We start from the raw sequence: 24283 nt of genomic DNA, 5'->3' as shown, positions 1-24283 counted from the left end.
CCCCAAATTGCCCACGTAGGAAACACCACCACATTTCTGTAAGGAAATAAAATTCTATGCAACTAAATATTTAATTTTGTGAACACTGTCCCTGCTGGATTGGAAGAACATGTTTGGTTTTGGACCCATTCATCCAGTGTTGTTCTAAGATTTCGGGCAGCAGGAAGTAATGACAAAATGTGCTATGGTTGGGGATTGAGGGGGAGGCTTCCCCATCTCCACAGAGGTTTCCTAGTTCAGTATAAAGTGCTCTGCCCCAAGCCACACGCCCCACCTACAGGGTGACTTGCTATCTTCTACCGCTGTTTGTTAGTAAACCTTGCTGAAATAATATAAACATACAAAATTCTCACTTACAAAAACAAAAACAAGTCTTTTGGACTCAACCACACTAGTGCCCAGGTCCTCTGACAAAGAGTGCAGAGGGACAAGGATGGAGAAGGACTGCCTTCTTGGCTTCCTCGAGTCCCCTGCCACTGGTGAGGACATGAAAACACAAAGTCAAGTTCTCTCTTCTGCCCCATGAGCAGGTCTTACAGCCTCTGTTGGGGTTCTCGTCTCTAAAAGGAATGGCCAGATGCTGTCTAGAGTCTCCACAGAAAGATTTGATTCTAAAAGTATTTCTTAGGATTACAAGTTTGGCTAAGAACTCCTGTAGTCAATATGTTGCCCTAATTTAAATAAGTGGTGGAAATTAAGGCCAGCAGATTTTGGAACTTCAGAGTATTTAAATATGAAATAATTTGGTCTTTTTCTTACCAAATAAAGGAATTATCTTCACTTGTTTAAAAATTATGGAAACCTTTTTTTCAATTCCTAATTTCTAACAAAGCATATAAGTCTTTTCATGGTTTTTTAAACTATTAGATTTTATACATTTATGTTCCAAATCCATAAAATCATCTCCTTTAAGATAGAGACATTCATTCACCTTTCAACAAGAGGTGTGCCCAGGCGGCATATGAGTAGTAAGGAGAGTCAGGGTCACTGAGGGCCTGGATCCTGAAAACTAGGTTTCTCTGTCTCCCTGCTCACCACACACATACACACACACACACCCAAGTTATAAAGTCTAACTCTCATATAATCAATACAGTTCATTAAGCAGATATCAAATCCAGTGTTCCAAACACTAGCCATCCAGAAAATCCAAGTTTCTCTTGGGGCAGGGGAGGTGACTCATGGGATTTAAATGTTCTAACATTAACATAAAAGGGAACTGTTAATAAAATGCAGTCTAATCAAATACCCATTGACCTCTCTCTAGAAAACACGAGTAGCACGAAGCATAAGAACTTTTTCTGGTGATGGGTGGTTTGCGTGTTAGTGCTACTCACTAAAAGAATTTTTTAAATATTTCATAAAGATTCAGCTATGTTCACTATTCTCTCTGCTGACCTTTATGACCAATGTGCATGAAGCCATAAATATATACTATTAAAAAGGAAATTTCAAAAGTAAATTACCTCTCCCTGTATACTTAACTTCCATTCATATTCAAACAGTGTCCAGTTCCATAAGTTCCTGAGAACCCTGAACAAGTACACGTTCATCAAGTCCAAAAAGCAAAAGCACACAAATGTGATAACATTTTTAAAGGTGACAAAAATTTGTGTAACTTTAAAAATCAACATGATTATGAGTCACAGATTTTTGAAGTTATCGACCTGTTCTTATTTTACCCTTGTTTTCATGAAAACAAACATTCTTAATCTTCTAAGAAATACCTTTACCTCATGGTATTTACTTCTGATTATTTTTAAAGGAAAAGGTTCCACAGGTAGAGTTAAATTATATTATCTTCTATTTACCTGATTTTATTTCCTTAATGCAGATTTCTAGAACTTATACTTCCGTATGATTTTTTTTAATTTAAATTTCTTTTTAATGTTTACTTATTTTTGAGAGAGAGAGAGAGAGAGAGAGACAGACAGACAAACACACCATGAGCGGGGGAGGGGCAGAGAGAGTGAGGGAGACACAGAATCTGAAGCAGGCTCCAGGAAGTCAGCACAGAGCCCGATGCAGGGCTCGAACCCATGAACCACAAGATCGTGACCTGAGCCAAAGTCGGACGACCAAACGACTGAGCCACCTAGGCGCTCCTGACTTGTTTTATTTTATATCTTATCTAGATTAAACAAAAAAAACAAAAAACAAAAAACAAAAACGTCAATTTGCATTTTGCCCACATAAGTCAAGTTTATAAAATTTTTTTGTTTGTAATCACAGAAGAAAGACTGCATTCTTTTGTATCATAGAATAAAATGCCAGTTTCAAAATATTAGTTTAGTTTTCAAAAATTGCGGCTAGGACAATAAAAACCATAAAATTTTTAAATGTTTTCTATTCCTCAACTACTGTACTTAGAGATGCAAAAATGTGAAACCAGATAGGTTTAGTCTGAAGCCTAGGTTAAAAAAAATAAGCAGCAACCTCATTTTTCTAGGCAGAAAGTTATTTGTTAATAGAGAAATAGAGAAAGTAGAGAAGAGTATAAAGATGGTGTAGCGTGAATGAGGGAGAAGAGGTACCAGATATTTCTGTTGAATGTAACATTAAAAGTTAATAAAATCCGTGACGATGTTACATTTTCCAAAAAAAAGGCATTAGCCATTTTCTTTTGGTGGGTGTCCCCCCCTCTTCCCTCTAGACTACAGACTGAGCCAGCGAGCAAGCAAAGGGAAGGACACTGATGCAAGTAACTCACCAGGATACCAGCAGGGGCCTTTCCATGGCAAACACCTTCAGTTTCACTTAATAGGCCTTCACGAACCTTCTTCTCTTCATCTGTACTATCATCTTCTAAGTAAAACATCTTAAAACTGAACTAGCTTATCATGTCTTTTTTTCAGAGACAAAGTTACAGTTCTAAATTATCAAAACGGAAAGCCACTCTGCTGACAAACTGAGTACAAACCGTTTGCACACACAGTAATATGGCTAAAACTGAAAGGAAATGGTTCTTTAAAAAAAAAAAGCAATACCTACAACGTCTTTACCAGTAAGATTTGCTCAAAACACCTCAACCCCTTCTCTCTAAAGAAGATAAGGAGGGGCATGGGACAGGCTGTGCCATGTGTTTACACTGATAGGTACCAAGTCCTGCCCAATCACATGACGGTCCCTACAGCTTCCATCACACAGGACACGGATTGAGTTAATGATTCTCCAAATCAATCACATCCTCGTTTTTAGAAATAAAAACAACTATACTTATAGAGAAATAATCTTATACAATCATTTAAGGGAAAATAGTTTTCATATATTTTCTAAGCATCAACAAGCTTCCCAAAGACAGCAGGTTACACATGCTTTCTAGAACTCAGTAACCAACAATTTTTTGTCATATTGGCATGACCCAATTTATTTTCACAATTTCTGAATGGAAGATAGTGTACTCAGCCCTGTAAATAATGAAAAATTTATAATAAATTATATGTTAACATATTATTAATTATATTGTTATATATTAACCTGTAGTACAACAATGAAGAGTATGACATTGAACCACTGTAAAAATCAAACATTCCTGGTATTTCCTTTCTACCTTTCTGTAAATCAACATATGTATACTATTTTACTCAATACAGTTGTCTAGGGCTGTGATGTTCCTTACAATTAGCCATCAACCACATGTGGCTATATCTATAATGTTGCTAGAACCAACTGAGATGTGCTGTAAGTATAGAATACTATACCTAGAATTAAAAAAAAGTGAAATAATCTAATTTTTTATACATACATGTTAAAACGATACTATTTTGGACATGTTGAATATGATATACTCTCAAAATTATATTTTACCTGTTTTTTTCTTTTCTTTTTACTTTATGTAATTTAAAATTACATAAACGGCTCCCATTATATTTCTATTGGACAAAGCACTACTGTAGGGCCCTGAGACAATCTTGAGAAAAAGGATGTTTAGTTGAAGTTCTACTAATGAAGAAATGAAGACAGGATTTTTAATCATTCCATGGAAGTATTGTGTTAATTCATCAACAATATACTAGCTGATCCTCATGTATTTAATGTTCAAATTATTAACCTTTTTTTTCTATGTCTAAACATCACAAAAAGACAGTATTTACAAATGTTTGACCAAGTAAGGGGAGGCGGGTAAGGTTTACCACAGCAATATATTGCTAAGATCCATATAATAAAAATATTAAATGGCAGAATTTAAAACTAAATTCACCAATATGAGAAGTGGCAAAAATTTGGCTTGATTCAGTAGGTTACACTGCTTGCTGCCCAACCTACAGATATTAATGTGTGCCTGGAGTACATGATGCCCACTGGTGCTTATTATCTAACTCAGTATATAACAGTTAACACAAATTCCTCTGTTTAAAAGAGAAGTGTGGTTTTTTTTTTTTTGGCCTAAAGATTAAACATATAACAATTTAAACCTCTTCCTCTATGTCCTATTATAGTTCTAGATCCCTGGCATCAGACGGCAGTAAGAAAAAAAAACTGATATTGGGGTGCTACCAATGGGAAATAAGACATCGGGGAGAGGGAGAAGCAAATAAAAGAGAACGAAAAAGAAGATTAAGGAAAAACTACATAAGAAAATGAGAAAGGGGTTAAAAAGGAAAAACAGAGGAAATAAAACTGGGAAGTGATGAGAAAATACACAGGTGGAATGACAAGAAAAGGGGAAAACTGTTAAGAAAGGTAAATGGTGGGATAAAGATACTGGAAAAAGGGAAAAATAAAAACTTCATTTTAAAAATGAGTAAACTGAGGCATACAGAGACATCAGGCAGTTAGCCCAAGGCCACCCATTTAGTTGGACCTGATTTCTGGTTTGGTGCTTTCTCCCATAATGCCATGCTGAGACCGGAAGAGAAAGTGCTAGGGAAAGGAGGATGGTGGTTGACCAGAAGGAAAGAGAAAGGGCTAACAAGAGAAGAGAGGCAAGAGCCTAAGATTAGTGGGTATGACCTCTGTTCGGGCAACCTTCACTTCAAACACCTCTTACACAATAATCAACCCCTAGGCCAGTCACTTCAGTTTTCTCTTAAGTCTTGGTATCATTTCACTGTTTGTTTGGATTGATGACTCACAGAATGTTCTGACTGCAAGTGAACATGCACCATGGACCCAGACAGGGTGAGCGCATCTTCCAAACACCAATTATGTAAGAGGCACACACCTCCAGCTTCCCCTAGCTGTGACTGTGGATCACCTGACTCCCAGCTAGTACCTGACATTCTGGTTCCAGCCCATCATTTGAGTGGTGGCACTTTTTGGACTTGGTCAATAAAAGTTAAAATTACAATGAATAATTCTTAATTATCCATATGGTTTTTCAGAGAAAAATGTTACTGTACTGTCAAACTTTTCCTCTACAGGCAAAGATAATAAATGGTAAGTAGTCAAGAAAGACTACTTTTTACTTTTCCTAGACTTAAATCTTTCAAGAAAAGGTCTATCTTGGAGAAACAAAGCTAAAATGCTAGTCAGGAGAGTCAGAATCTTGTTTAGACTCCACAGCTGATAATGATGCTAGTAAAATACACATCTTTGTTTCTTTTCACTACTGATCCCCTAAGTATATGAGACTTAGGCGATTAAGTATTAAAAAGCTTTTAAAGGTGGCACAGGGATTTACTTAAAACTTCTTAACCTGAAATCTGCTTATTTGAGGTTGAGCTAAACTGGTTCCACAGAAGTACTTACACAAGTTATATTCAGACTTTGATACAAAAAATGAAAATAACCTACATCCCCCCAGTGGTCAAACTGTGGAATAGCAACTTATTTCTACTGAAATACCCATGACGAGGTAAAGAACACTAAAAAGTTCTTACTAGAACTCATGATGAAAATACTTTTTAAAGCCTCGGTTACAAACAATTCATAATCTTTACCATAATTATTCTACAGCAAAGGAATTAACTCAAGTACATGCCCGTATCTTCAAGAGCACTCACGACTGAGGCCCACACACAAAGGACTACAGAGTTCCTTGAGCCAGAAGGGCTCTCATCATCTATACTAATGAAGTTTTTCTTCTTATACCTGGAATTACTTATAATTCACTGTTTACTTACGAGAAAAGGGACTTACATGCATTCTTCAAAACCAAGAGCAAAATTCCTCTTGATAATTCTCTGAGGTTTTTCAAACATTTACAATTTAACTGCTTATTGGATAATGGCTAGTTTACTCAAGGTTCTAGTGTTTCGTTATATCCTCATACAATCCCCAACTCTCTGAACAGGGTAGCCAGTGACTATTTCACTTGAGCTTTGAATGAATGAAAAATCAAATGCATTTGGGTCTTTTCAGGAACAGAGGAGAAAAAACTGGAAGGGTCTCCTGAGGCCCAACTTAAAGTATCTTTCTCAAAGGTAATCTTGTTGACAACTTATATTTTAACCTTTAAAATTTAACACATTTTGCATTCTACTCTGATGCATCCATTTAATATGAAAAAAAGTGACTGAATAAAGGTTTCTTCTACAAAATTCAAGGGTTAATTTATCACATTTACTCTAGGGCCTAGAATATCTTCAGTTAACATATCCCATTTTAGGGAGTTTGGGACTAAAAAATCTTTGAAGCTGAACCCTTCTGACACTAATGTTCTAGGTCAAACTTTCACCCAATATTCTGAGACCAGAGAGATTATACTGAGAGTTGTCTGGCTGTAGCTATCAAGTGTATCTGTTTGATCATTAAGATCATAAAGCTAAACAGCCCAATTAAGGATGAGAAGAATCATGGCTTGACTTGTGTCACCAATTCTGGACAACACTTCCAATAAAATAAAGCCAGAAACAAATGGGGAATGCTCTGCTCTGCTCCAAATTCCCATGGCAGCTGCTTCAGTGGCTGTGGCTGTGGCTGTGTGTGTGGGTGTGTGTGCCCATCCACGTCCTGTTAATCACAACTGTTTCTGTTTAAATGTTTCTCTTTCTTTTCTCATTTCACCCTCTGAATAGCGGTGTGAAATGACCCTGTCGCCATGGTGACACTCAGAGATGACACCCTAAGTACATAAACAATTTTCTGTACTAGGACTAGGTCACCCCATTTCACCTACACTCAAGAAATCCTGTTGAAATGCAAGCCATATTATTATCAAATTTAAAAATTGTAAATAATTTTAAAAGTGTGACACTTCTATCTTTTAGAAACAAATTTGTTGCTATAAACTCACCACTAACAGGAGCACACCAGTGTATCACACTGAGGCCAAATGAAGATACTTTAAAGGAAGTACAGTATTAGATTTCTCCATGCCAGGTCAAAAGTGAGATGGCTTAGAACTTGCCATAGAAAACTACGACAAATAATAAATGAAGTAAGCAAGACTTAATATCATTAACACAATCCAAAGAAAAATAAACAAAAATTCTAACAAATTATGAGATAAGCATCATGCAAGGACCCAAGTCAGTTGTACACTCACATTCCTTGGCTCTCAAGAGGAATTTCCTCTTCTTCAGCTAGTTTTGCATATATCTAACTAAAGATTTTCTGGACCGCTTGAAAAACTGGTGATGGTTGTTTTAACTACTTTGTTGCTGTAACTGCACCTCCTTGAATTCCTTACAATTTTTTTTAAAAAATTTAAATTAAATTTAAAAAAATACTGGTAATTAGCTGGTACTCGTCTTCCAGTCCTCTTCTTCCATCCATATAAGTGAACTGCTACTGTAATGTTGATTAAGTATTTAGAGACCAGGAACTCAGCAACAATCTCTTGGATATGTAGTTTCTTGAGGAAAATGTAAAAATTCTATCACACATAAAATTCATACAAATAATAATAAATATGCTAGGACCTCAAGAGAGAAGTGTATAAAAAGACATAACCAACTGACATCCCATATACATAACTATTACTGACAGTGAGAACCTGCTCAAGTTTTACAGCTGCTAGAGAAGCCAGGATATAATAAACCAAGGCTTGACTCCAGAGCCTTTGCTTTTAACCACTTCACTGATGTTTAATTTACAATTTGGTTGCTATCATACTGATAAACTTAAAGAAAATACCATCCAAGCAACTGGGATTATCATTTTAATAAAAAATCATCATGAGCACTACTGGGAAGAGTCATCCTGGTAGGACAAACAGGTGAAAGTATAAATTTTTATCTGTAGCCTTAAATGGGCCCCCAGTGTAATCTGGCAACCCTGCGAAAGGCTTGCTCTCCCAATTTGTTTCTTTTTCAAACCTGCAGGTTTCTCAATTTGATGGCATCTACCTCACCCTTCCCTTCCCATCAGAATATGCAGCATTTCATACTCTTGTATGCAGGTTCATTTGTGTTCTTCAGGAAATGAACAGCAAAATGGCTAAAATACATTGCTATGACAATGGTAACTTTAGGAATTTCCTTTTACAATATTAAGAAAATTCTAATGCTATATCTATATTGATTACCAGATTTTATTCAACTGGCTAAATTTAAACTAAAATGAAAATAACCAGAACTCTTAGATTATTGTCTTTCAGAAATTCAATCTGCCTACTTCAACCTAAAGTTCCCCTAAGATGCATTAAGAGAAAAAATTGTAGTGGGGTACCTGGGTGGCTCAGCTGGTTAAGTGCCTAACTCTTGATGTCAGCTCAGGTCATGATCTCACGGTTCAGGAAATAGAGTCCGCCGTGGGGCTCTGCCCTGACAGCACAGAGCCTGCTTGGGATTCTGTCTGTCCTCTTCTGCCCCTCCCCCCATTTCCTCTGTCTTTCTCTCAATACATATATAAACATCAAAAAAAAGTAAAAACTGCATGATCACTATCATTACTATATGGTCACAACTCTTAAACAGCACAGAAGTAGATTATTGTTCATCTCTCTGACATGCATGATCCACCAGATGTTGCTCTAAATGACTTGTAGCTATTGTGAAAACCCTAACCTACCTTAAGGGGTAAAAACCTTCCACCACTGAGCATAAAATGATATATTTTGAGACTCTGAAAGTAATTTGAAAACAAAATGGAGTTCCAAAATGTTGTAAGAATGATAGCATCATTGAAATGCATATATTGCACTGAAGTGGGCAGTGTACATTTATTTGATCGCATTAAGTTTTTAGTCATATTCCTTCACAGGAACATCTTTCATAGGAGTATCAACAGTTTCCTTATTCATTTGTAATGGAGCTCATAGCTGAAGAACTTATATTAGATCTTATGGGTAAATTTTACACTTCACAATGTGTTGCATCTTTTATTTAAATAGTATTTTTCATTGTGAATAATGTCCATCAATTGTCATCATCCATCACCCCCATCTCAATAAGCACTGTGAGGATGCAGGAAAGAAATGACTATTTGCTCACATCCCAGGACAGTCTTGTATCCAATATCATACATGTAACCCAGAACAACAGAACCACTTCTTGTTTCTCCCCTCCTCACCACACATAGAAAGCATCATGTGGTTTTACAGAGACCTTACCACAGGCACCAGGTTCTCTAAATTACCTAAGAATTTCAAAGCTGACTGTTAGCTTTTGCATGAGAGGTACCAGATTCAACATTTTGTGAGTATGCACACTTCATTTTTGGAGCTTGTATTTTTTTTTAAAGAATTTTTAAAAGTTTATTTATTAATTTTGAGAGAGAGAGAGGGAGAGAGAGGGAGGGCAAGGGAGGGCGAGGGAAGAGAAGGGGCAGAGAGACAGGGAGACAGAGAATCCCATGCAGGTTCCACGCTGTGGGCGAAAAGCCCGATGTGGGGCTCGAACTCCTGAACCATGAGATCGTGAACTGAGCTGAAGCTGGACACTTAATTAACCAACCAAGCCACCCAGGTACCCCAAGAGCTTGTATTTTTCTAAACCTACCTGAAATTCAAAGGAACATGACTGAGGTCAAAGCTGTAGCAATCACCTCTGGGACAGCATCTGAATGCCAGGCCATTTCCTTATAACCCTTCAGGATACCATGATGAAATCAAGACAGTACCACAATTCCAGTTAAAAGGTGACTTTTGCTACATGAACCATTTGACCAGTCTCACACACTGCATCAATCAACTTTCAGTGACTCCTGTAGGTGGAGAGAAAGGTCTTCCCTGTACTGGTAGCATACGAATAAAAAACAAGAAAAAAAAAAGTACCAATCTGCCGGCTTACTTAAATGATGTCATAAAAGTGACCAGGAGAATTCCTCAGCTCCTGTAACACATATTCAGTTTTTAATAACACCTGCAATCTCTCTTACATTTAACTCTCAGAATGTAGCACCTCCCTCCCTGTTTCCTAGATCAGGAAGCACAAATTCACTACTTCTCCACTCTTCTCTTTGGAACTGCCTGGGTCTGTCTCAATTAAACAGAATGTGGTGACCATGAGGCCAGGAAGCAGGGATATGAACTCCTGTGCAGCCATGCAAAGATCCCACTCCCAACTCCAGGCATCCCATATTGGCCATATTTCCCAGAGGCTTCTGGGAAAACTGGGAGAGGCTGTGGAGATGGATGAGAGCCTTCCACCAAAATCCAATTAAAATATAACTCAAATTTCAGGCCCTGTTTTATTGTGCACAATTACTACTGGAACCCTAGTAGGATTTTCAGAAATGTTAGGGGGGAGCTCCCTTTCCCGGCCTGGGAGGACATTTGGGTGGATAAAGGGAGAATCTGTGGAGACAGTAGCCATCGCCAACTGCACCGCTATGAGAGCCACTCATCACTCCAGTTTGAGCTGTGTCCTAGTTTTACAGGTTTGCAAAACAAATGCCAGGTAAGGCTGAGCCACTTGTGTTATCACAAGCTGACTTGTACACTGAGCTACTTCAACAAGACAGAAGGACTTCCAAGAGCAAAAGCAATTCAGTGAAGCAACATTTGGAATGTTGGAAAATAAAACTTGTTTCGCTCACTGACCTGTTTAAAAGCAGGGCCTACTTTATAACATGTTAGGCACTATTCTATTCTGAGATCAAGCAGTGAACCTGGTTGATGCACCTGCTCTTATAGCATTTAGATTCTAATGGAGAAAGAAGAGACAAGAAATAAAAAATAAAATTCTAGACTGGGATAACTATTACACAGGAAATTAAAGAGAGTGATGCTGCCAGAAAGTAAGGAAGGAAGGGTAGGCTACTTTTAGGTAAAGGGAATGAGAAGCCAAAACCAAGAAAATGTAGGATAGAATTTTTAAAAACAAACAAACAAACAAACAAACAAACAAACTCAACCCAGGAAGGCTCACATCTGAAAAAACAAGTATAATTAACACGAAAGAGCATTAGAACCTGGCTGATCATACTCCCATAACTATGTCATAATATACTTAGGATTTACTTTCTCACAAGCCACTGCTGCTATTCCTTCTTCAGTCATGTTGCCAACCTTCAAATTACTTTAGAAACAGAGCAAGAGTAGGAAAAAAATGAGGTGACTCAGATACTAAGTTATCAAACATTCAGGAAACCAGCAGAAATTTAACAGTCACATAAATCTGAACAAAAACTGCAAACCATAACCTAAAAATTACTTCCTGAGAGTTGCTTTCTAATCTTCAGTGAAGATAGATGTGACTAAAACAGTCTTTAAAAATATTACAATAATTAGACATTCTGTTAAACACAAAGGAAGACATACACTTTATTTTCATTCTCTCTTAAAAACCCAACTGTTCAGAGTTGAACTGTGCCGCCCCAAAAATGCTAAGTTGAAATTCCAACCCTCAATATCTCAGAATGTGATATTTGGAAACAGGATCTTTATGGAGGTAATCAGGTTAAAATGAAGTCATTAGGGTGGGCCCTAAACCATCATGACTGGCTTCCACAGAAAAAGGGGAAATTTGGACCGCGAGAGCGAGAGAGAGAGAGAGAGAGAGAGAAAGAGAGATGGACAGACACACACATACAGAATTCCATGTGACCATTAAGGTATCTACAAGCCAAGAAATGCCAAAAATTGTCAGCTAACCACCAGAAATTAGGACAGAGGAATGAACAGATTCGCCCTACAGGCTTCAGAAGGAACTAACCCACCCTCTGGAACAGTGAGACAATAAATTTTTCTGTTGTTTAAACCATCCAGTTTCTAGTACTTTATTGCAATACACTCACTAACATAACAGTAAAGAAATATAAAAGGGATAACTCACAAGTATAAAGAATGGCTAGAGGCAATGACAGCAAATGAAAAGAGGTCAAGTTTTTAAAAGATGAAAAATGGATGGAGGAAAAAAAATGGAGGATCAGAAAGTAATTAAGTGCTTAAAAAAAGAGCCCACATTGGTGGAGGTATGTAAACAAAACAAAAACACATTAGAACTACATAAAATTATTACAACTACAAGATAATTTCCCAGGGGGGTGCCTGGGTGACTCAGTGGGTTGAGTGTCCAACTCTTGATTTCAGCTCAGGTCATTATCCCAGGGTCATGGGATTGAGCCATGCATCAGGCTCGGTGCTGAGCACAGAGCCTACTTAAGATCCCCTCTCTCCTTTTGCCCTTCTGCTCCTTATCCCCCAGTCACACATTCTCTCTCTCTCAAAAAAAAAAAAAAAAAAAAAAAGATAATTTCCCAGAGTCAAAAACATGATTTTCCAAAATGAAAGTTCCCACCAAGTGCCCAGCACAAAAGATGAAGAGGTACCTGAACTGTAGTGGCCTCTATCAAAGGCAGCCACAATGGAAAGATGCCAATAAACAATGTTAAAGGCTCTGTGGTCTTCAAGGACAAAGGATTCAGCAATCACCCTGTGGGCATGGCTACACAAAGCAGGATGCACACCATGCTCTCAATCAGAGGCACAGCACCCAATGCCAGCTACCTCCCGAACTTTTCATGAGGACATACAGCTGCAGGTGATCCTGTCTGTGGCGTGAAGCCTCACCAGATCTGAGAAGCACTCATACATTCTGAGTGTTTTTAGGCCCTTCTGACCTACAGACACTGATGAAATACCTGCCTGCCAACCAGGCATGAACGTACAAAGCAAGGCCAGGACTGTGGGTTCACCGTGAAGCCAAGTGAGGAGGGCTCTTCCCAGTTGTTCCAGTCACTCCTTCACCATTAATGGTCCAGGGACCACAGCTGCAAATCACAAATGAAGGCACCTCATCAAAAGATGAAAGAGCAACTTCAAAAAGAAGTAAAGTTTTGAAAGAAAGAAAAGAAAAAGAAAGGAAAGAAAGAAAGAAAGAAAAACAAAGAAAAGAAAGAAAACCGGAAGAGAAAAGGAAAGGATACATAGAGTGGGAAGGAAAGAGAAACAGAAATTAAAAAGCTTGGGATTTCTCAACAGTAACAAGTCAAAATTCTAAAGGAAAACTATTTCCATTCTAGCATTCCATAGCCAGCTTAACCAATTAAGGATGAGGCTAGAATAAATTTCCAGTCAAGTAAGGTCTCAGAGTTGACCTCCTGTGAACCCTTTCTCAAAAAGCTACAGGAGGATGTGCCCACCAAAAATGAGGAGGCAGGCTGAGAGAGGAATCTCTAGGAAAGACTACCCAACAGAGGTGAGAAACTAATGGGATGCAGGTGAGGTGTTCACTGCCCAGAGCCCTGTAATTCGGTCTGAAAGTGGGGGCCTGAATTTGTGACTGGTACTAAGAAACATGAGCCAACAAAACAATTAACTCCAGAAAAAACAGAAATTTGAACTGGTGAAGAAATTAAATCACTGTATATGCCTAGTTTTGAGCAACACTTGGTCATGAAAACATAAATACTGAATATAGAGAAAATAAAAAATTATGATATGATTACCTTGGAAGGATAGAAGGAAAAGTGTGTAAGGAGGGTTGTATGAGAGATGAATCCTCATCTAGCAAAGTAAGAAACCCACAGAGAATGTCTAGATTTGGAAAAACAAGCTGCAGTAGTTTAGGCATAGACCCATAGAAGAAAATCCCACAGGAAACAGGTAAGAGTTCGAAGAAGTTGTTTCTAGGAAGCAGTAGTCAGGAGTGAGGAAGAGACTGGTGCTTTTCACTATATATCTCAAAGTGCTATCTGAATTTTTAAACTACACTTAAAAAAATACACTTAGGGGCGCCTGGGTGGCTCAGTCGGTTGAGCGTCCGACTTCGGCTCAGGTCACGATCTCGCCGTCCGTGAGTTCGAGCCCCGCGTCGGGCTCTGTGCTGACTGCTTGGAGCCTGGAGCCTGTTCCAGATTCTGTCTCCCTCTCTCTGACCCTTCCCCATTCATGCTCTGTCTCTCTGTGTCTCAAAAATAAATAAACATTAAAAAAAATTAAAAAAAAATACACTTAAAAATGTAAAAGACGAATACCACTATTATATGATGGAACAGCATGCTAAAGAATCCTATCTACAGGAATGAAAACTATTAGAGAAAAGAAAAAAACAAACACCAAGCAAATAGCTCTGTGGGGTTTGGTTCTGCTTTGCTTTTACAGGAAAACCTCTTTTCTGGCTCTCAGCATCAGCACTGAGCTTTAGGTATGTCTCATTAACAAGACAAAACAAATGAACCAGAAAATTTAAATACAGTAAGGTTCTTATTAAGTTGCTCAGTTCATTCACTTGGGAAAGGGGAATGTCCTAACACAAAAGCCCTTTTCATTCTATAGCAAAGATAATAGCAAAAGATTTAGCTAACAGTTGAAAAGGATGATCCTTAGAAGATTAAAAAAAAAATCCACCATTAACAATACAGGTTTATTAGTATTTTTCAACTAGTGAGAAATGTCATGTAATTATATAATCTAAAGAAATTTTAATAACAGTCACGTACTAAAATTTATAGAAAAATGTTACAGACTTTTGAACTAGACAGCAAGAGCTTTGGGGGTTTTTTTAGTCATGCATTTACCTGCAGTGTATAAAGGACAGCTCTGCTTTCTAGATACAAAAGACAATGTTCCACCTATGGGCCTAGGCAACAAAATTCACAGAATAAGAGATGAAATGATGGCAAAAATCACAAGGCTTAAATTTACAAACATATGTAGTGCATAAGATTTAGATACAAAACAGCTAACATAAAAATGCATTTTCTATTTTGACACTATAGAGATAAAAGTTCTGGGTCAAGGAAATTTTAAGCAAGCACAAACATCTTTAACTAAACATCATATCCTCATGCTAAAAATATAAGCAGAGAAGTTCACTCCAAATATTTCCTTTGACTCATTTTTCAATGTTTTATTTATTTTTGAGAGAGCACCAGTGGGGGAGGGGCAAGGACGGGGGACACAGGATCCAAAAAGAAGTGAGCTCAGCACTGAATGAAGTCAGGAACCGCAAGATAACCTTAACAGGAGCCGAAGTCCGGACACTCAAGTGATTGAGCTAGCTACCCAGGTGTCCTCCTCTAACTCACTTAAAAAAAGAAATTTTTTTTTAACATTTATTTATTTTTGATAGAGACAGAGCAAAAGTGGAGGAGGGGCAGACAGAGAAGGAGACACAGAATCTGAAGCAGGTTCCAGGCTCTGAGCTGTCAGCACAGAGCCCGACGTGGGGCTCAAACTCACAAACCTCGAGATCATGACCTGAGCAGAAGCCGGACGCCCAACCAACTGAGCCACTCAGGTTCCCCTCCTCTGACTCACTTTTAATCACTCATGTAGTACTCCTTTCTCAATCCTTACCTGTTTTATAAAATTCTGCTTCAAACAAGTCTATAAGCTACTTCAAGGCAAGAGGAATGTGCTATTTGCCTTTTGCCCTTTGCCCCTGTGCCCCTCAACACTGGCATGTCTTGTCGGGTTAGAAATCCTAGCCTGCCACTCTTCCTCTAGACCTCTAGGTGGCTTCTGGCTCTGGTTTAATACACAGTCTCAGCTAGTCCTCAGAACCAGGCCATCAGTAGGTATTGTTATCTCCATATTACAGATAAGACAACTGATAAGCTATATGCCAAATGTGTAATCATGATTTAGGAATTCCTAACGGTCCATGACTATATTTCTGTTTCATAAATTATTCTGTATTGAAGAATTGATAAATACCAACTTATCCATTTATTCAATTACAGTAGGTAAAACACCATTAAAATTCCATCACAAAGAATCCTGTCTGCAGATCTAGTTACCAAGCGAATCAAGTGATATAATGAAGAAAGTGCCAATTCCAAAAACAAATCTGTTCAAAAATGCAAACTCAGATACTCAACAATATTAGGGGTTTCACCTGGCCACCCACAATGTGATGAAACAAGGTTCCTACATGGATTAAGAAGTCAGAAGCTCTGTCCAATTCTGAAATGTTTAACTCAGGGCCCCTCACAATCAAGTTCCACATAACCCAGGGGTTATGGAGTGTAATTCTCATATCAGGAACAGTCAAAATTACCAAGGAAAATCCTTCAAGAAGACATCATGTTGGATACTGACATACCATGTCTCAAAAAGTCCAACTGAGCCCATTTCTTCTTCCCAACACTAAAAAGAACTGCCTTCCTCTCAAGCAGAGTCTGTGAGCAAAACTTAGCTGCAATTTAGGGGTCAGGTTTTAAACACCTGATCCCAACTCAGCCCAGTGATGTGCTCATATTACAGAAGGCAGGCAGATGATCATCAGCTTCATATTGTTTAGCTCATTCCTGAGCAGGCACCAAGTAGGTGTGGTGGAGTCAAATCACCTCCACTGTTTTCTTGGCTGGTCTTTCTCTTGCATATATAAATGATTCAGAGAAACCCAAGGCTTCTATGCAGCAGGTGCTATCCCTCTACGAGCAGTTTATAGATGCAGACATTAAGAATAAGTTCTCCAGGGCACCTGGGTGCCTCAGTTGGTTAAGCATCCGACTCTTGATTTCGGCTCAAGTCATGATCTCACAGTTCATGAGTTCGAGTCCCACATAGGGCTCTGCACTGATGCTGTGAAGCCCGCTTGGGATTCTCTCTCACTCCCTCTCTCTCTCAAAAATAAATAAATAAACTTAAAAAAAAAAAGTCAGTTCTCCAGTTCTACCTAACAAAGTAAAAACAACACCCCCAAATTAGTTTTGGCATGTCAAGCAGATTCCTAAGAATTCTTACAGTCCCTTGGGCAGTGTGGTGGCATGGGAGCAGGGACAATGGAATGGGGGTGGGTGGGTAGGTCAATGCCAATACACAGGTGCATGCCTTTGACAAATCTCTTTCCGCTTCACTGTCTTCACCTAGAAAATGCAGCTACTATCTCTACCTTGCAGGGTTGTTGTGCCTCTTAGGAGATAATTTATGTAAAACACAATGCCTCAGCCAAAGAAAGTACTTAAACATGTAACTGTAATAATAATAATAATCTTTTACAGACATTAAACACCTCCTAGAAACAGTGTTCCTAAAAAATAGGCATCAGCACCATTTTACAGACTGAATCTCAGTGGATAGAGTATGCTAAAGACCCCAAAATTCCAAATGTTTACTTTTCAAATACCACTACTTTAGGCAGGATATTTTGAATTGGTTGAACCAGTTAGAAAACCCTACAACACAAGATCAATCCTTACTTATAAAGCATCTCTAATACACATTTTAAATTATAAAATAGAGAGCTTTCTATTCACAAAATATTTAGATACTTCTCTAAATAAGTCCTGTTCCTTTGCAGTTCATATATAAACAGATGTTATGAATATAGTTATAATGTCAGATGGATAAGTATTACTGATCCAAAAACACTGAGATTAAAATAATTTAAAAAATATATAAAATGTGGACAGATAATTTTGCAATATTTTACAAAGAAAAAAATAATTACACTTAGTATCGTAAACAAAAAGTATATTCCCCATGGTTCTTCAGTAAGCCCAAACATTGCTTGACTTAAACTGGTTCGAAAAAAGGCACATCACTGGGGCGCCTGGGAGGCGCAGTCGGTTAAGCGTCCGACTTCAGCCAGGTCACCATCTCGCGGTCCGTGAGTTCGAGCCCCGCGTCAGGCTCTGGGCTGATGGCTCAGAGCCTGGAGCCTGTTTCCGATTCTGTGTCTCCCTCTCTCTCTGCCCCTCCCCCATTCATGCTCTGTCTCTCTCTGTCCCAAAAATAAATAAAAAACAGAGAAAAAAAATTAAAAAAAAAAAAAGGCACATCACTTTACAAAGACCACAAATTTACAGGCAACTGTTGGAGAAAGTAACATACCACAATTCAGAGAGTTCCAATTCAGAGTTCATAATTCACATCAACTATCTGATGGTTTTGCTGTCTGAGATTCCTTTATATTTAATAGATTATGCCCAATACCTTATAAGAGCTATTCACATTCTGGATACCTCTCTTTTAGAATCAGTAAACACCAAGTCTCTAGTGCAGCTGGACACATCTATCTTGCCAGGAGCAACACATGTCACATCATAATGCACTGAATAGATTAGAACCATCATGGAATTGTACAATTCCATTGTTTATTCAGAAACATAAAAAAAGCTTTTAGGTAGATTTCAATCCCAGATTAACCAGTCAATTTTTCGTTTGTAATTAAGATTCTTCCTATAAAAATAAAACATCTTACTATAGATATAAAAACAGATTTTTTTTTTAAAAAGATGTTTACAACCAATTATCCCTTCCATTATACCAGAAATAGGTAAATGCAGAAATTTAGTCAGTCACTAAAGTTACTTGGTACCATGTGCCTTTTTGTTTTTTTGTTTTTTTGTTTTTTTTTGAGCAAAATCACTGATAATTACTTAGTTATGACCATCAAAACCAAATAATTTTTAAACCTAGATACTGGTACCCTTTGTCTTTGAAATGCTATGTATTTAATCATGTTTCTTAAAACTTTTAGAATCCACATCCCTTTACACCCCTGTAATGTAACTTAAAATTTCAACTAAATTCACGAGTGACCAAAAAAGTTAAAATATCAAAACAATGGTAGATAGCATGCCAAACCCTCAAAAAGTTTCCACTGAACTGCAAATACAAGGTCTGCACAGCCACTCCAGCTCACTCTATTTGAGCTTTCTTCTGCACATCAACCTATGAAGGTCTGTCCCTTCCTCTTTCCCCTTGTAGTTACTTTTAAAATCAACAGATCCTATCCTCAGGACCATCCTAAAAAGTTGCTCATGTTTCAACGTCCTTTCCTCCTCTCCTCAAATTCTACTTTCTCTACTAGACTCTGAACAAAAAGGCTAACTTCTTACTACTTCCATTCAACAATCCATCTCTTCCCTACTCCTCCCCTTAGTTCGACATTTACAGAAAAAAGGCAAACTAGCGCTACCAGCAGGTCACATGAAGTGTCTAAAAATTAAAGACAACAGTTATTTACTCTAATACTGGTTAACAGCTAGAGCAACGCCTCCCACAGCCTAAGTTAATCAAGAAAAGTGAGTACTGAAGAAAATGATAAATGTTTGGGGCCAGTGGAGATGGGAGGGAGAAAACGGAAATAAGAGAACAGAGATGGGAAACTTCTATTTGCTAAAACAGGTGAGAATGGATCACTGTAGATTCTTGAACAGTTAAGATAAAAAAAGATGCCAGGAGTTGAAAACAACTTAGAATTTATAAATCACCTTAAATTTTATTTATACTTTGCCTCATTGAAAAAAATGATTAGAGGCTGTTCAGACAAATATATGTATTATTCAACAGTAAAATTAAGAGAGTTGGTACAAAAGTAAATATGAAATGAAATAAAGTCAAGAAACTCAGTTACTATTCACAAAATTAACTACAGAAGACTTTCCCTACTGTTCAAATATGCCAAAAAGTCAGATAAAGGCAATCCCCTAGCTACCCAAACATCACAAAGTGGACTTTTCTAGGAGCCAGTGTTTCTCTTCCAAAGAAGTAGAAAAGCCTAATTTGGATGGTTCATGTTGAAAATCTGTAACACCACAGATAAATATAAACATCACATAATAAAGTTCTAAATTCAAAGATTACAAAGATAACTACATGGACTCTAAATGGACTTTTAAAAGATCTCTATGAGCCCTTCATTTTTCCAACACATTTATGTAGTCTGTCAAATTATATATTTGACCTAAATAAAAGTTAAAAGATCCTCTAACACACAAGTCACCTGACTTTCAGCTAGACCCTCTTTGTACATAGGTAAAATGAAGGTAGCACAAGAAGCCAATGCTGTAACTTTTGTTACACTTTACAAGTTCAAGGATTTCTGGCTCCTTCCTCATTTTTTTAGTAATAATTTTAACACCAATCTAAACTGACAAATACAGGATGACAGAAATTTGGCATTCAAGGGCTTTAGAAGAAAAAGATTCTAAACTGTAGTCAGTGAATCAAATTTTTAAAATGTGTATCTTATCATTATTCTAATCCTAAAAGTCACATTTTGGGCTTATCTTGCATTGCAGCACAGCTTATCTCCTAACATTTTTTTTCTTCCCCTTCCTTCTTTATAGACTGAAAACTTACAGCAGAATCATCCAGTCTCAGCATTTTAGAGCTGAGGTGGACCATGTGGGCCAAGCTTCCTGTGGCTGGTCAGGAGAGCAAGGCAGCCAGAGGTGAGGCCAGCAGAGCTGGAATGGCACCCCCAACACACAGGTTGCCACGGACTCTCAGAGATACCTAGCTGCTTCATCTGGACCTCCCTGGGTGAGCACACATTTGTCTTAAAGACTAAAGGAGAGTACACATGTAAAGCATTTAGCATTAGTAATAGTGATACTGTGTTACTAAAAGAATCAAACTGACAGCAGACAGCAAGGGAAGTGGATACCAAAAAGTGCAGTTCATTGTTAGCAAAGTCACCGAGTAATCTTCTTTGAATGCCTTCTGATATAGCCATAAAGTTTACTACTCCAGCCTATAATAATTATCTTCCAAGTTTTAATAAGACAATTTATATAGGATTCTGCCAACTAGAGGTTCTGCCTACCAACTTGTGAGTTATTTCACTATGAAGAAGGCAAATGACAGTTCAGAAGACTCTGGGGCTCAGCCAGAAATACAACATCTCATAAATGAAGGGAATAAAATAGATAAAAAGGGGCTTTCAAAATAAAGGTCCCAACCACTGTCTAGCCATTGACTGGCAAGTTAATATGCACACACATACACACACAAACCGTGACAGCTATTAGGGTCAGAGCAAAAAGGGTTGGATTTAAATTAAAGGCAGGTGGACTTAAGTTAGACTTCAAGAAAAACCTCCTGACTTACATTACTAAGCACCTAAGAAAGGTAGCTGTATCTACCTCCCAACAAGACAAAGCTTCCAGCTAAGTGTTACCGTGCTGCCTTATATGAAGAAATTACTAAAAAAAAAAAAAAAAAAAAAAAGGCATATCCAGAGGGAATAACTGTTGACACAGAGAACCAAGCTAAATTTAAACTAAATATTAATATTTAAACTAAACATTGCAAAATGTTCCCTGTAATACTCATGAGCTTAATTTAACCTTTTACCACCTCTAATGCATGGCACCACCAGGGTCATTCAACCAAAGCTCACAATTCAGGAAAGTTGAGTGTACAGGAAGTGCCACCAGCTCTCAGGTCACTGGTAAGGATACACAGACCGACTGCTGCTTTCTATCTTTGTTCAACAGCCCTCCATGGAGATTCTTCTAAAAGCTGGCTCAGCATTTGGTACCAGGCACCTACCAGAGTCTGGCCTGCAAGGACTTTCAGTCTAGTGCAGGCGACAGTCCAGTCAGTAAACCAAAAATTACAATACAGGGCGATGAGTACCTTTATTGCTACATTCTTGGAGCAATGAAGGACACAATGCCCAGCTGACTCTCTTAATTGTTTCTTCACAGTAGCTTTACTATAGTGTTGAATGGTTTTCAAATGCTCCCGTTTCCAGTTCCTCTTAAACATAAAGCTTCTCTGTTGGCTCTCAACTATGCCATCACGTTTTAAGACAGAATCTATTGTTTCATTTCTAGCATTCTAGTATGGCCGTCTCTATCAACATTTGGACATGGAGATACTTCACTCTGATATATCACAATCAACTGCATATTGAACTGGAAGGAAGAAGCCACACTCCCTGGCCAGTGCTCTTTCACAGGTGGCCTTAGGACTGCTTTTTATACACTGGCTGGGTATGGCCTGAGGTTGACTGCCCTTCATGAAAAGTGAGGATACTGCACTAGGGGACCACCTGAATCCTTCCCCTGCACCTTGTGGGCCCTGTCTCTCCCCATCTCAGCATTATCTGCCATACTTCACGTGCTTAAGCCACTAAGATCAATATCAGACCATCAACATATCAACCATATGGGCCACTAAATGTGTATTTAAATTTTTTAATGTATTTTTAATACATTTTAATACAATTTTTTAAAATTTGTATTTAAATGTATTTAAAATTTGACTTTGTATTGTCAAAGCATTATGAACCAGCCAGACCAAGTTTTAATAAACAGTAACACTTACAGAACATTTCTATTGGGCAGAGCTTCAACAGGGCCTGGCCTGACACCGAGATAAGTGACTCTTTTTCACTTTAAAACAAACAAACAAACAAACAAGTTTGGAAAAATAATCCCCCGATGTACCTTTAAAATTAGTATAGCGGTTTGTTAAGTAATACTTCAGAGCATTTCCAAATATTCAGAGTTCCAGCACTTTCTGCAAGGAAGGGTTATCTTTCTGCCTGTTCAGTATGCCTTCAAAATGTCATCCCAAATTTTCAACGAGAACAGTCTTCATTTGTTCGCAAGAGTGGAGAAAATGGTGATCCGCCGGGTTAAAAGTTGAGAGAGAAGCCCTTACTATGAAACTGTATCTTAACACGTTCCATACAAATTGAGATTTACCGAGGGGGGGGGGGGGGGGAGTTGCGAAGGGAAAAACTACTCACACTTAGGACCGGGTCTACAACCTGGAGGTGGAGACACAGGGCAAACGAACCGCTGCAGAGAAATAACAGCAACTTCCCAGCCCTGGATTGAATGCGATCACGTGCCTCGGGCGCCCCCTCCCCCAGGGCCGGGGGCCGGATGGAGACGCGGCCTCCAGCCGCGCTTTCCTCGGCGTGCGCGGCTCGGCCAAGCGTCACTTCGGCCTCCGCTCCAGCCTTTACGCCAGAAACCCGCGAGTTGGGGGTTCTGAAGTGACTATCACCTCGGGCAGCGGCGGGGGCACCCGCATGTTTCAGTCTTCACGTCCCCCTCCTCACGTTCACCCAGCACCCGCCGGTCCCAATCGACCCCGCAAACCCGTCCTGCCACGGCGCCGGCGGGGCCCGCGTCTACGTGACGGCGGCGGCGAGGCGGGGGCAGGGGTCCCTGCCTCCGTCAGAGCGGCACCGCACCGAGTTGGCGACCCCAGCCGCCCGAGCGCAGAGACGCGACACCCGCCGCGGAGCCCGAGCCACGGCGGGGGGGGAGGGGGGGGCGGCGCAGCGGCGCGAGGACCCCGGCTCGGCGCCCGCTTACCTGCGGTGGCTCAGCTCCCAACCCGCAACGGCGCCCGCAGGCGGCCGACGGGAGGCGGTGGCTGGACGGCGACGGTGAGGACCGGCCTCGCAAGGCGGGCTCGTCGGAGGCTGAGGGGGCGGGGCCGTGCGAGGACGCGCGCGAGGCCCAGGCGCCCGCCGCCGCCGCTGCCTCGGGAGCCGCCTGGGCCGCAGCCGAGCCGGGCGGCCCTCATGAATGGGACGCGGCGGCGGCGGCAGCGGCGGCGGCGGCGGCGGCGGCGGTAGCCGAGGGGCGGGCAGGCGGGCGGGCGGCGCGCAGGCCCCTCCCCGGCCACGTGACGCCGCGCTCGGCCGCCGCCTCCCGGCCGCGCGACACCCTAGCGGCCTCCCTCTCTGGCCAGCGCCGCCGAATCCCCCGTGGCGGCTGCTTGTCTCCTGCGCTGCCCGGCCAGGGGCACTGGCCTCTTTCTTGCGTAGGGCAACGCTAGGGATACTTTTCTAAAAAAAGTTTCTGCTAGTCTCCATGGCAACCGTGTGGCGCGTCACGTGGAACTTAGAGCCCAACTGCCAAAAAAGATGTATTAAAGTGCAAAGAAAGGTATACAGTTGAATGTTTTTTAATCCACTTTTGATCAACAGTAGCTACTTCGCCTGTTTGGTTATTCTCCCCACCCTTCTCTTCCCCAATCCCATTACATATTTTAAAATACACTTTTAAGAAAGGGATTGCCGAAACCATATTACCGCACACGGTTTTTATCTTTTTGCAGCCTATTATTGAAAGTTATGAATGAAGTATATGTGTTACTTACAAACGTCAGTTAGTTTCTCAGTACGCATTCTGATAATGATAATTTATATAACTTTGAGGATCTTGGAAAATAGGCACTAATGTAAAGCTCCTGCGTGGTGAGCCCAGCGGCTGCACAGTTTTTTTTCCCACAGATGGAGTGTGGCTGGGTTGGGCTGGGACCCAGGAAACCGGCTTCCAGTCTCAGGAACCCCCTGTGGTTCTGCAG

The 24283-nt window shown here is 39.7% G+C and overlaps 1 protein-coding gene across 3 annotated transcripts in view; it reads right to left on the bottom strand.

The window, feature by feature from the left end:
- LPIN2 (lipin 2) overlaps window positions 1-23416 on the bottom strand; it is an 84895-nt gene extending 61479 nt beyond the window's left edge. The window contains exon 1 of one of the 3 annotated variants that reach the window (XM_027068600.2): window positions 23284-23416. Coding sequence is in view for 1 of the 3 variants with exons in the window: in XM_015084263.3 (XP_014939749.2) it covers window positions 2711-2818 (108 nt within the window). In the remaining 2 variants the exon portion in view is untranslated. Of the gene's footprint in view, window positions 1-2710; window positions 7102-22706; window positions 22956-23283 lie in introns of those variants that run through there. The other 2 variants (XM_053206130.1, XM_015084263.3) reach the window with 2 other exon arrangements.
- Between the last annotated feature and the right edge of the window lie 867 nt (window positions 23417-24283).

The sequence above is a fragment of the Acinonyx jubatus genome, chromosome D3 (genome assembly GCF_027475565.1).
Source record: "Acinonyx jubatus isolate Ajub_Pintada_27869175 chromosome D3, VMU_Ajub_asm_v1.0, whole genome shotgun sequence".
Taxonomy (NCBI): Eukaryota; Metazoa; Chordata; class Mammalia; order Carnivora; family Felidae; genus Acinonyx; species Acinonyx jubatus.
Note: the sequence above shows the minus strand (reverse complement) of the source record. Positions and strands in the feature narration are given on the sequence as shown.